Source organism: Antedon mediterranea, chromosome 4 (assembly GCF_964355755.1).
Source record: "Antedon mediterranea chromosome 4, ecAntMedi1.1, whole genome shotgun sequence".
Lineage (NCBI taxonomy): Eukaryota > Metazoa > Echinodermata > Crinoidea > Comatulida > Antedonidae > Antedon > Antedon mediterranea.
Window position 1 is genome coordinate 33,083,405 of NC_092673.1, and position 14,830 is coordinate 33,098,234.

Here is a 14,830-nt window from a genome sequence, read left to right on the forward strand (position 1 = left end):
ACTTAAAAATTAGGGAAATTATTTTATTATATGATAACCATGCCATTGTTGTTCCAACAAGAGTGCAAGATAACATCAAGGCCTACAGTACGCTACAGTATCTTTGGCAACAAAAAAATATAAAGAAAAGAGAAGAACTAGAAATTAAACCAGACCCATTAGGCAAACACAACAATTTTTGAAATAAATTTCCATTTACTGCAGTATTACCAAATTAACTGTTGGCCTACAATATTTATAGTATGTCTGGTTTTCTAAAAATTCTGGTATTCCAAATGTCCAAAAAATGGGAGGAACTTTTGGACATTTTCCTGTGTTTCAGAAAGTCGGGATAGGAGAGTCAACTGTAAAATTACTTTTGAATCAGGAATGGATGAACAATTTGCTGTTTAGTTCTAATGGCCTGTTTGTTGTCATTACAACATTGTGGTTTCAATAATTAATAATACACTTACAGATGGATTTCATTGCCATATGTCTAATATTATGAATAATAGTTAGTAAATGGTTGAGCACAGATTGCTGTAATAATTCAAGTGGAACTAGGCTTCATATTAATCCACAACTTCCTGTCAGAGACGATAATATTATTATATTCTTTATAATATTATGTCGCTATTAATACAGTACAAAGTACAATGTTTTGATGCAGTTAGTTACTACAGTATAATCCATATTAAAGGCCAATTTACACTGATGAGCGCTAACTGTAATAAAAATATAGAATCTACAGTATGTTATTACTCCTTTGACCGTTTACAGACAATGCGGAGTGGACGGGTAGTTTCCGCTATTAAGGATATATACCGATTCTACGTAGGACAAACTGACGCGGTTTTCTCCTTACTGTTACCACTTGTATGTGTATAATTGTCTTTTAGGGGACACCTTCGGTAATAGGGGTGGAATTTATTTATAACAATACATGCAAATTTGTTTATTTTATAATAGTTTTTAAAATTTTGATTAATTCACTAGAATAGTTTTTACAATGGTTTTAATTGTTTCCGTAGTATTACACTAATAGCTTCCTATTAAATTTGCTATTTTAATTGATTTACTAAAACCTACTGACAACCAAGTTTATTTAAACAAACGATCAATTTTGCAATTCCTACCATGTGACCCACCAGGTCAATTAGCCTCCAAGCAGGATGTTCTTTTGTTGCAGCTACAAAGAAATTACCATAGTTACTTAGTAATCTAAGATGCCTCTTGTTTTTTATATTTAGATATTTCACATTTCATTAGCTTAATACAAATTACTAAATCTGTTAAGTATACAACGACCTAGACTAGTTAACATAACCCTTTTTGTTTAGTGTGACTGATTTACAGTATATAGAGGATAATAATTTCTGTAGATGTCTATATAGCCACGATCATACTAGACTAAGTTTAGTTACATTAACAGAGTCGCCGGCTATTGTGACCAAGAAAAGTCAAATCTGAACACTGGCTACAATTTCTACAGGGGTTAAATTATTCAAGTCCAATAGTTACGTTTACCGACTACTACCTGCCCAGTAACTAACCATGCGGCCAAAAAGTCCAATCCAAACGTGTGACTCGTGTTAACAGTCAGTTGTTGTTTTTAACATCATCGTTAAATTTTGGTATAAAATATTCATTATGTGAAAATATTCAAGTGCGAACGATAATCAAATCTTCCAATGACATTGGGTAAAGCTACCGGTGGTTAAATTTACCATTTTTCAAGTTCAGTGAGAGCAAGATTTATGTGTACCACCTTGGCTTCAAAATTAAACTAAACAAAAAAATCATTAGAAAAGAAAAAGCAAAGTTGAATGTTTAAATTTAAAATAAATTATTTATTTTTACCAGCCCATACAGTACATAAACAACATCTCAATGTAAAATTATAAATCTTTATTAACAAAATTTAATCATTTAATTTTAAAATCATGCTTTATTATAAAAAAAAATGAAAGAAGAAAAAGTTTCAATGTTTTAGCATAGAAAAGCGATGATATATTTTTGTATTTTATTGATGGTAGCCATTATGATTAAGAAGAATTAAAATTAAATTTATTACTTAAAGCATTTTAAACGTTGTTTATGTTTAATAGCTAGTTTTACAGCATCACCATCATAATCATCATTTTTTTTATGCTGTTCTCATCACGGTTTACAAGTTGAGTTTTTACACCTCATGTTGTGAGTTGAGTTTTTACACCTCATGTTGTGAGTTGAGTTTTTACACCTCATGTTGTGAGTTGAGTTTTTACACCTCATGTTGTGAGTTGAGTTTTTACACCTCATGTTGTGAGTTGAGTTTTTACACCTCATGTTGTGAGTTGAGTTTTCACACCTCATGTTGTGAGTTGAGTTTTTACACCTCATGTTGTGAGTTGAGTTTTTACACCTCATGTTGTGAGTTGAGTTTTTACACCTCATGTTGTGAGTTGAGTTTTTACACCTCATGTTGTGAGTTGAGTTTTTACACCTCATGTTGTGAGTTGAGTTTTTACACCTCATGTTGTGAGTTGAGTTTTTACACCTCATGTTGTGAGTTGAGTTTTTACACCTCATGTTGTGAGTTGAGTTTTTACACCTCATGTTGTGAGTTGAGTTTTCACACCTCATGTTGTGAGTTGAGTTTTTACACCTCATGTTGTGAGTTGAGTTTTTACACCTCATGTTGTGAGTTGAGTTTTTACACCTCATGTTGTGAGTTGAGTTTTTACACCTCATGTTGTGAGTTGAGTTTTCACACCTCATGTTGTGAGTTGAGTTTTTACACCTCATGTTGTGAGTTGAGTTTTTACACCTCATGTTGTGAAGTGATTTTACTATTTCTTTCTACTGTTTCTCATCCAGCAGTGCAAATCCTATTAAATTATCAATTTGACCCAACATATATACAGTGGGACAGCCAGTCGACAAATCGTGTCAAATTTCGACTCGGAGAGGGCGCCCTACTTTTCTAATTTAGTTCAAAATTGCTAAATTTTAGGGTGTTGGAAAAACACAATATTTGTAAATTTAGCTGATTATCGGAAAAATATTGTTAGTGAAATAAATTCATAAATGGTTTTAATATATTGTCATACAAAATTAAATGTATTTGAACAAAACGATAATGTGTAATTTAACGGCAAAATCAACCAATGTCTTTTTTCCGAAATTGTACCCTAGAAAATCGTTAAAATAAAATATTTAGAAAAATTGAACAGTCCTGAATTTAAAATCCCTGTTAGAAAAATTAATAATCTACAGAATACGATATTGAGATACAAAATTCGGTGGTTGGGATGCAGCTCCGACTATTCAAACTAAAGGTACCACTATTTGTTCCATCGAAAACTAGCGAAACCGCCATTTTGTAAACACATCGTCATCGTGTTTATGAATTTATTTATAGCGAACGATATACGCGATGTTTATAATTGTCCGCGTATAAGAATTCATAAAAATAAATACATTCCAATACAACGTATATTATTACTTGTTTATTTATCACAGTATACATTTTAGTTGAGGAATATTTATCATAACTATTATAATAGCTTTTATACGAGTCCGAGGCCTAGCCCTATTAGCGAGCGATTGTTCCAGGGGCGGAAAGTCACTTAGTGACGTTGTGATCGGGCGCGTCGGGCCTAGCTAATATTAATAATATGACCTGAAATAAGCGGCTAACAAGAACTGTTATATACTTGCTTACAATTGTTTTGTTATTGATGAACAAACAAGCAATTAGATTGAATAACAAATTATTTATTAATTTTTTTTGGGTAAAAACATGTACAAACTAGTACTGTATAATATAAATTAATAGTAATATTAAACTAATACAGTATTAATAAAATATAAAATAGGCCTAACATACAATAAATATTCAATTTTTAAGGTCTACCACATGACAATAACATAATTTACAGAGTATAAGTGTAGTAGGTTTGCATTCAACATAGATATTTGTATTGTAATTCATCTAAATCCTCTGCAACATATATATATTTGTAATTCAACATTTTGTTTTAAATAATTTAATTATAGTTTGGGTATGACAATGTCGGTAGGTACCGGTGTCATCTTTTTATCCACTTGAACACTCTCAGTTTGAAGTCACAACGACAAAGAACTCTGCATCATCACCGATTCCTGAAAGTGTCAGAAAAAATAATAAATATTATTTAAAACAAATTGTAATGTCTGGTTGTATATATAATTATAATATTATATGATGACATAAAAGTAAGGCAAATGGAAGCTGTATTTTATTAATTAATATTACAGTATTTGCTATTATTATTTATATAATCTAGGCCTAATAGTAGCCTAGCTAGGCATCTATTGAGCCTAATAAATCAAATAATAAATGAAAAATAAAATAATAATATTAATACTGATTGAAAAAAAGTATTTTGGGGGGGGGGGGGGATCAGATCACCAGGCTAGGCCGGCCAGGACCAATGATACTCGTAATCAGTACAACTTAACGACTATCGGATCAGCATCAACACAGTACAACACAGTACAACACACGTCTCGCTATTGCCTATACTGACACACGTGTCTCGCGTTGCCGAAACCACGCTCACAGCTAGAAAATGTACCTACCTTTCGAGGCCTGAGAATACACCAACAAATTTTGAACAGGATAGAAATATATCATACTCGATTAAACTAATATTATTCTTGATAAAACAATTGATTATAATTTTTTTAATTTGTTGGGATGCACCTCCGACTATTCAGAAAATGGACAACAAAACAGTAGTCAAATCGTACCACATTTATAAATTTCACGAGTCCCGACTTCAGTCGCCGAATGTATTGTATTAGCTTCGGTTTCTTTGAAGGAAACCGATTGGTTATTCAATTATACTTATTAGGAAATGCTTTTACCATAATAGGTAATGTTGGGCGGTTCTTAAATATTCATGAGAGCTTAAAATAAAACAGCACTTATTTGCTAGGCGACGAAAAATCGTGGTTTCAGTTTTCAACGATAGGTGGCGCTTCAAAATCGTCAATGCGGAAGTAAGTCGATTTTACACGATTTAACGGTCAAAACGCGAAGTGGCTTTCCCACTGTATAAAATCCATCACTTGTTAGATTTTCATCTAGGTCAGCTTTTTATCATAGTTACAGCAAGTGTTGTTTAGGAGTGTGGATGTTTTCCTCAAAACCAGTCCAAATAATTTTTTCACTTTTAAAAAGCGGAGCTTAATATGTCGACTTTGCCCTCATAGAATCTACCTTTGCTATGAGAGTGGCTGAATTTTCTTTAGTACATTAAATAACCAATATTAAATCATGTTTATTTTTTTTTTATTTTAGAGGACCTTATAGATGATTACACAACGAGTAAACTAATGGATTGGGAACCAGATGGGAGTATACACGATGACGATACCGTTTTTCTATCGGATCATGGCAATGACGACAAATCAGACAGTTCTGTTGTCCAAATGGACTGCCAATCGTCCGCAGCCACAAGTTCAGCGGCAACCACACCTTCCGGGATAGCGCCCCCACTCGTTGATGAAGAGACGAGCCACGCTTTTTTCTGTTATAATAAAGAAGATGACGAGTGGGCAATGAACGTTATGCGTAACCTTGAATCGCCGTCGTACGGTTTTCGATTCGTGAATCACAATCATGAACTAGACCCACATCAAACACGGATGGATGCCATTGTAAATGCCATGAGTACCGCCAAGAAAATCGTAATTGTATTAACGCCGGGATTCATGCAGAGTATCTGGTGTCGCCACGAAAACTTAAAAGCCTTGCGGCCTTATTTTGCCGACCCACGAAAGGTCATTCCAGTTATACTTACAGAAGTTGATTTACCAGACTTTTTAGAAGGAATTACGACAATAAATGCTTTATCAAAGAACTTTTTACAAAAATTTGTTGCTACTCTGAGCCAAGGTTTGTTTTTATAATGTAGATTTTTTAAATACTAAATATTTAAATTTTCAGTGATTTTTTTTTTATGTAGATTATCGGCATGTTCAATTGTTGCTGGTACTGTAGTCTATTATTCTCTATCGGCACGGTAATGTTTTATCCACATGGTTGATCTTAGGGTCTGTTTCTGCTGCATAACGCAATTTAACCGGTTATTTTTAAATAGATTAAAAATAGATAACAATAACAAGACCGCGTTTCTGCTCAATTTGTGCTCCGAAATAACCGGTTAAATCTATGGGTGGTCATCGAGCAAAACGTCATCATTACCCAAAATGCAATACACTCAGACGGAAGTAGTAAGTTGGCTGTTTGTTTACATCGACGTCGTGAGTACACACGTGTGTATATATCGCCGAACATCTCACTCAAACATGTTAAAAAAATAAAATGTTGTCTCCAGGTCTACAAGTTTTGTTTTTTGTAAAGCCTACTTACATCGCTAATAAAATTAATTCTCATGGCGCCTTCAATAACATGATGGGGAGGGTCGTGCAGCGCCCGATCGCCTAGGATAATTTTTATCCTCAACAAAGGCGATGAAATACGGCCCTTCCCACGTGAACGACTGTTGTCTTTCGCGAGCGCGGTCCTACAAAACACCAAACGGAAACAAAAACGAGACTCAGATTGTTGCAATACTTACCAAACAAGAGTAGATAATTGTTAATTAATTATGAAAACCCAACTTTTATAGCAAAAATCGTCCGAATTTATGTTAAAAACGATGAGTTTAGCCACAAAAACTTAAATAAAACGAGAGTATCCAAGTCATAGAATATCGCACGCACATAGTGCCTTTAATAAAGTAATGAGTATTGAACATTATTTCCTATATTTATGTACTAACATAAATAATAACACATTTCTATGCCTAATAAAATCATATTTAATATATTATCAAAGGCTCTGATTGGTTATCCGCACTTGGCGGATAACCCCTTGTTATTGTCAGGATCTTTTTTTTTTTCTTTTTTTTTTTCTTTTTTTTCTATTTTCTTCTTTCTTTCCACGAATTTTGTTGCACGCATATCTCTAATTCTGGCCAACATAAGATTTTGTAACTTTGTCATAATATTGACCTGTAGCGGTAGATGTGCAGGACGTTCGTTTTTTTACTTTAGAGTCGCGCAGCGTAAGTTACGCGCGATTTTACGAATTTCAATGATTGATCATAGATTAAAAACTAAAAGTCATTTTGTATTGAAACTTGGTGAACATTTAAGTCATATCATGCGCAAACTTTCTATGGATTAAAAATGGCATGTTTCACATAAAGTTACGCGTGCACGCGAGTTTAAAATTTCAAAATGCGTAAAATCAATTTCTAATCAACTTTCTACGCGTTTCAGGTCATTTTGAGAATTTCAAAATTTCCCAAGGGTGCGCAATTTTTTTACGCGCGCGTGCGCACGTAGCGCAAAAACATCTTTTTTTTGCTTGATTTTTGTTTTTTCAGTCTTTTATAGTAAATTTACCAATTTTCAATCAATTTCGACTTCAAATCACGTCATACGAGCACGTAGAATTGAACAATTTGCGCGCGTTTTTGATGAAAAAGTTCAAAAATTCGTCAAAATTATGCCTTTTTTAAAACAGTCATAGATTCTAAACTACGTGGTGAACTTTTTTATAATTACATATTCTGGTAGTAGATAAGTTGCAGATATCAAATCTTGCATCAATATGGCTAACCGGACATTGTGACGTCATCGTATGGCCACTCGAATATAAAATATAGGATTTTTGTCTCTTTCCTCGTAGCTCGTCACATTTAATATAGCGCATCTCCACTTATTTGTATTCCATTTCCCCCCATTTTTTTATGTTGTCTAGGTCAATCAATTATCTTTCGCACGATTCACCATTTTAAAAATTGTGATAACGTCATCATGTTCAAAAGCGTCAATAACTTTGGTCACTTATTTTCACCTATTCTGCACTGTATGTAGTACGTATACAGTATATAGTGTATACCGTATATACTTAGACGTGACGAAAAATAGAGAGCACACTGAAATTGTTTCAATGCCTTAATCGTTTTTCTGCGCGCAATATTCCAACGTACGACGTGCACGTGGCCTTTGCGCTGCGGATAACCTAACTCGTCCGTAGTGACGAGTTCAAATCTAGTTACCTTTGTTTTTGGTCGATGTGATGTTTTTCTAACAAATGATATTATGTAAAACGATCAAAGTAAGAATGTTCATTGTTCTCCTATTAAAGGCACTAAGGGCGTGCCATAAATACGCTCGTTTGGATTAAGTTTTTGTTGCTAAATTCATCGTTTATAACATAAATTCGGATGATTTTTGCTATAAAATTTGGGTTTTCATAATTAATTAACCATTATCTACTATCGTTTGGTAGGTATTTGCAACATTCTGAGTCGCTTTTTTGTTTCAGTTTTGGTGTTTATATAGGACCATCCATACCCTTTGCGAGCGTGTACTAACGCCTCAAATTGCTTAGCTTGGGTAGTCCCCGAAACTCCACCCCAAACTCCTCTTTTACTTTCGCAATGTGATTCTTTTCTATTGCCTGCCATCCTTCCCCGTACTTTCTCTCCCCCCACAACTGAATAACATATCTTGTGATTTCATTCATCCACATACATGTTCACTTCTTCGTTCGACTGTCAAAACCACGAGGAAAAGACACATCGTATGCGACGGTATCTGACCCGTGGTCACAACTGTCAATCAAATAACCGTTATTTCGTGTTGCAGCTAAGAATTGCTCAGCGATAACCGGTTAAACGGCGTTCTAACACCGATTTAAATTGGTGTTTTTAACCGGTTATTTTGCGCTGCCTTTTAACCGGTTACCACAAATTTGTCCTGTTTCTGCTGCCAAGAAAATGGAGTTAATTTATTCACACCGATTTTAATTTATTCACACCGATTTTAACCGGTTATTTTTGATGCAGCAGAAACAGGCCCTTATACCTAGTTCTCAGCCAATAAACAACAGACTGATAAAGATGCACTTGACGTAAACAATACTGTACAGTCATTGGACGTCTGGTTCACCATGACAATAAGAAACTTTAAATGATTTTCCAGATTGACCTTGCCAATAGCCTCAATGTTTTTTTAATAATTAAAAGTTTTATTTTTCTATTAGGAAGTTCTAATGGAACATTGTTAGGTTTGCGGAGCAGTAATCGAGTGGGTAAGACAAATTTTTCTAATTTGTAAAATGAAAAAAACTTTTTTTTGTGTAGTCATGCAAACTTTGAACATAGGAAATCAAGAAGATAAACATTTGAAATGTCATAATATTATATTAATTTTTATTAATAAATGACAGTATGTTTTGATAATTTTATATCATCACACACTGAGAAAATGTCAACATCATTATTAAGCTATGCTATTTAACCTAAAGCTCTGTCTACACTATAAAACTTTATGATTGTGACAAAAAAAATGTGATGTGCCCATATATGGACAGGATGATGTCATATCACTACTACCATATTTAAGCATATCACTACCATATTTGGGTACAGTACATCACACTTTTTTGTCACATAAAGTAGTTTGATAGTGTAGCCACAGCTTAAGAAGTCCCACAAAAAATGTAATATATTTATAGAACTTTTTCCATAATTCTGTAATGAAATAGATTTATTTAATAATATGGCGAAACTATAAAGAAATCTTGCTTTTGTATAATATTAATAATGTCTGCTGTATTATTTATTCATGAATATGTTAAACTTTCCATGAATATTATATCAATGAGTCTTAACATAACAAACTGCATTGACTAAACCTACAATAATATACTTAGAAATATATACTAAATGGTTTGATATTTTGATAACCTGTGGTTTTAAAATTTTATCAATATATGCAGACCAGCTGACTACAGTATACAGTATGTAAATTCTGTTTTAATATCCCACACGCAATGTAATAATAAAGAAGTGAATTGCTCGGGTCTCACCAGCTACTCTATGTACAGTACAACCAGTTAGCATAGCGAGTATAAACAATTGACCACTCTACGGGCCTGTTTCTGAAACATTTACCACTCCATAGGCCGGTTTCTGAACTAATGACCACTCTGTGGGCCTGTGAACTGAATCCATATCTCAATGGGCCTATTTCTGAACTCCGTAACCTCTCTGTGGGCGGGCCTGCTTCTCTAAATCTTTGACCACCTTATACTGTAGTTCCCCTTTTGAACAGTATGCTTTTGAACACTATACGATTATTTCAGAACCATTGATCAAATCTAATGGTTTTAAATTTAAATTTTAAAATGGCCCTGTTTTTAAATCATTGACCACTTTTATGGGCCTACAGTATTTCTGAACCATTGACCATGCTGTGGGTCTATTTCTGAACCATTTACCACTCTATGCTTTGGCTTGTCTCTACCACAAAGTATAATTGCACACAACATCACCAGTAACCACTCCATGAGAAACCTGAAACTCAACGCAGTCAGAAATATTATTTTCAATTGCTTAAGCTCTGTCTACACTATCAAACTTTGTGACAAAAAAATGTGATGTGCCCATAGAAACGATGATGTCATATCACTACCATATTTGGAAACATCGCATTTTTTTTTCAAACTAGATTGATTTTGAGAGTGTAGACAGAGCTTAAGATGTTAATACCACTCTTGTCGTTTTTAGTTAAACTTGAATTAGTTTTTGCTGTGCATTTTGAGTAAATATACAGTTTTAGGATTTTGAAATTTTAATTCATTTTATTAATTATGAAATTATTTATATAAAAAGAAATTAAAAATGAATATAATTATTTTGAAAATATTTTATTCAAATAAGTTGCTACAATCGACAAGGAAATATACGACATATTTCACAACCCGAATGGTAAGGTTAAAGTAATGTTGTAACAATATCGTGAAATGTAAACAATTCAATTATGAATATTGGTTGTTAATTATGCATGCTTCAATATGGTCTATTTTCCAGCTGTGTTTGATGTTAGCTGTCAAAATTGTTTTTTAATGTTGTATGAATTGGTGTATTCGCTTGGGAAATCTCAAGTCAAGGGTGCAAATTCATTAAAAAAAATTGTGACGACAGTCACCAGGCAATCGAGAAGCAAAAAAAAATCCCCAGGGTTCCGGACAATGCTGCTTTACAAATTGTATCGTTTGTTGAAGAAAAGTTGGGTACTATCTACCTAATCGCCTCCTCCTAGCCAGCCATTTACCCAAGATCGGCATCAGTATAAAACCCTCTGCCAATATTCTCTGGAATTTGCCTTTGCTCTTATACTTACTTGAACACAAATTCACTCAATGCAGAATGTAATTACCTTTGAACATTTATTCTCTCTATACTAGATTGTCATATCCCATTATGCATGATGCTTTCACTGTGTAATATGACAAAAAAAATTAAATATTTGTTTTTATATGTTTAATTATACAAAAATTATATTTATACTGTAGTTTGTGACAGTCCTTTTATCCATGTTCTCTTACTGTATGCACACGCATACTGTACCCCACCCCACCCCACCCCACCCCACCCCACCTCACCTCAATCAAGATTCTATATCCAATCTTCTCCTCTGACCCAAGCCTGTAGCCAGGGTGAGTTTGGTGGTTCAAAATGAACCCAGTTTTTCCTGAAGTGCCCTTTTAAAATTACAGATCAGCATTAAAGTTTTTATAAATGCTTATAGCCTACATTAGCTCATGTTGATGCAAAAGAACAAGTTGCCTTGTAAAAATCCTCGCTACGGGCTTGTGAGCAAACCCTTTTTTTTATGTTTATTGCGCACTATGTTACTCAACTAAAGCACCACTCTACCACACAATACACGCACATAAACAGCATGATGTCTGTCACGCAATAACATTATAAAGAGCATGTACAATTTGTTATATTAAATGAATGTTATTAATCGTTCACGATTAAAGTGAAAATGCATTTGGCAATTTTCGTTGCATTATCATTTTTTGAAGAGTCTATTAATGTCATTTTTTATCATGGTTGAAAATAGAGTAATTGACATATTATATGGATAGTTCTCATATTAATTTCATTTTGACATGAAATGAAAGGGATAGCTACATAATAATAAATTATTATATTATTACATACAACATTTATTAATGTATACTATAGATTGTTTAATATTAACTGTGTACTGAAGATTTCATTTTAATATTTCTAATGGTTTATGATAGTACAGTATTTTAATATCCTTAAACCAGGTGTACAGTATGTACTGAAGTGATAGTATTTGGGAATAGGTTATACTGTAGGCATTCAAATTAAGAATTTAGTTTTTAATAAAAACTACAGTAACTGTATAATGAATAGGAAGAATGTTTGGTTTATTATTTAAATTTTGAGGAAATGTATTTTTCTTTTGTTGAGAACACCATGGTAATTGTACTATATTCACAATAATAGCTTGTGTTAGTAAGTACTATCATAATGCACTGTTCTCATTGACTTTTGTGCCCAAAGCTTTCCATCTATGCAATGCATTGAAATGATTTATCAATACTACTGTATATACCTTTTCATAATACTGTTATGTATTTATATTACCAATGCTGTTTAATATTTTTTGTCTATAATTATTGTAATGTCACAATATCAGCATTACTCTACTCAAACACAATCCATATTATCTTGGGAAGACCGGTTCAGTTTGCATAATTTCATTAATATGCTGGTACCCTTAATTTCAACCAATAGTACTGTTTCATACAAATTTGATTTCATTTGGAAAATGGAATATTATGTTAACATACATTACTGTTAATGTAAATCTCATCTTTGTTTTGTTTGTTTCTTTATTTCCATTCACAACAAAATAAAACCATTAACATACATAAATATTCATTACAATGTTAAATATTCTGTGTGGGTTTTTTTTATACTAGTACTAATTAATAGTAAACTGTTTTTTCTAATGTCAGAAACCAAATTAGTGATAAATTAGCTTGTGAACAAATAATTTCTATAAAGTCTCTCGCCAGTCAGGGTTTTTTATTTTTAAAATTTAATAATTTTTTTATGGCATTTTTTTATTAGTTTATTAAAGGTTTTTTTTTAAATTTGATCTTTATTATTATTTTTGTTTTGCATTGTGCGATTTTAATAATTCAACGTTATTCTCTGGATTGAATTTATTAGCCAAATGATGCGTGACATGAACATTTATTGATCAAAGTCCTTTGGTAATTACTATAGTCCCATCCTAGAGGCAACAAACTAATAATCCAATCAAAATTATTTTGAAATTCAAGTAGAAGCAAGTGTAACCAGAGACTTTAGATCAGAATGACTGTCACATCTCGGTGTTCAGTTATCTTTTAGAATATTTATTGTGTTTCCTATTAGACAGATCTCCAGCATTTTGGATTGTTATCACTGCCATAACAAGCAGTTTAAATTTAATAGAAAATGCCATATTTGATCCAATTGCACATTCATTACTACCGTAAAGGTTTTTAATCAAGTTAAATTTAGTGGGTTACATTATACAAACTCTTCAGAATGATTGATATGCTGGTAGGCAAATATTAATTTGTAACTCTAGGTTTAATTTATTTTATTTCAAACCCAACAAATACATTCCATACAAATATAAACAATAAAAAGTATAAATAAATATCTATAGTTTATATGTAATTTTTTAATTATAATATATTATTTATTAATAAAGTTATTTACCTCCTTATTAAAAAAAATGGTACAGATATTAGATTAGAAAATATACACTGTTAAATTTAACCCGAAAAAGGACTTTGGGTTGACGATTTTTTTTTGCTTTTATTTCGAGTTTTTTCAGGTTAATAATTCCACCGATCCAATTATTATTAGACCATTAAATTGACATATTCAACAAATAATATGTAAAAAAATGGGGGTTTTTTTAGGGGGGCAATATTTTAATGTTTAAAAACTGCTATTAAATATATAACCCAAATTTGGGCATTAACATAATGTTATTAAAGGAAGGAAAATTACTGATAAACCCATAAAAAAACTATAATAAAATCTTTCATTTTGTTATAACTTTATCTTATTTAATATGAAAGTGTGTTATAGAGTTATTTTGTATTTATCCAAATCTATTATTAACAATACATTTCATAATTTATAGATATGAGTGTACACTAAAAGCTTTCAAATGAATATTTAAGAGCGTGGTTCGCAATTGAGTGTTTCGGAATACTGTACATTTCAACTGATATTAATGTTTTACTGAGGTTAATCCAACAAATAGAGACGTGATATTATTATCAGGAGTGGCTACAGAATATTAATGTTGCTACATCATCATAGTGGTATTTTAATTAAAATTATTAAATTTGAAATATTAATTTTCATTATTAATGTTGAGTGTATGGCCTGTGTTGTATACTTTTGAAGCTCTGTCTACACTATCAAACTATATTTGACAAAAAAATGTGATGTGCCCATATACAATACAATATGGACATTATGATGTCATATATCACTACCATATTTGGACATTAACATTTGGGCACATCACACTTTTTTGTCAAACTAGTTTGATAGTGTAGACAGAGCTTTAGATGTTACTGTATAGTATTCAATGAGTTCATGTACATAGTATTTTAAAAGAAGTCAATCAGTTTTGTAAACATGACCTAAAGGTCGTTTATTTTGTTTGTATAACTTTCATAGTAGTCTGCAAGTAAATAAAGTATACCTCACTATTTCACTTATTTTCTTGTTCAAATAAATTTAGTATTTAAATATGCCAGAATGCAAACATACAGAATAACCCATACAAAATAATTTACCAAAAGAGTATTCATAGTTTGGGGCTCAATTCACCAAAACTAGAAATTTGCCAGTTGCAGGGCGTAAAAATAATGAAATGAAGCCCGGTTGAGCTT

The 14,830-nt window shown here is 32.2% G+C and overlaps 1 protein-coding gene across 3 annotated transcripts in view; it reads left to right on the top strand.

Moving 5' to 3' along the window:
- LOC140047350 (transmembrane protein 268-like) overlaps positions 1–14,830 on the top strand; it is a 33,620-nt gene that overhangs the window by 4,135 nt on the left and 14,655 nt on the right. For 2 of the 3 annotated variants that reach the window (XM_072092305.1, XM_072092303.1), the window contains exons 2-4: positions 5,312–5,908; positions 9,074–9,121; positions 10,755–10,802. In XM_072092305.1, coding sequence (XP_071948406.1) covers positions 5,312–5,908; positions 9,074–9,121; positions 10,755–10,802 — 693 coding nt within the window. The remainder of the gene's footprint in view (positions 1–5,311; positions 5,909–9,073; positions 9,122–10,754; positions 10,803–14,830) is intronic. The other variant, XM_072092304.1, reaches the window with a different exon arrangement.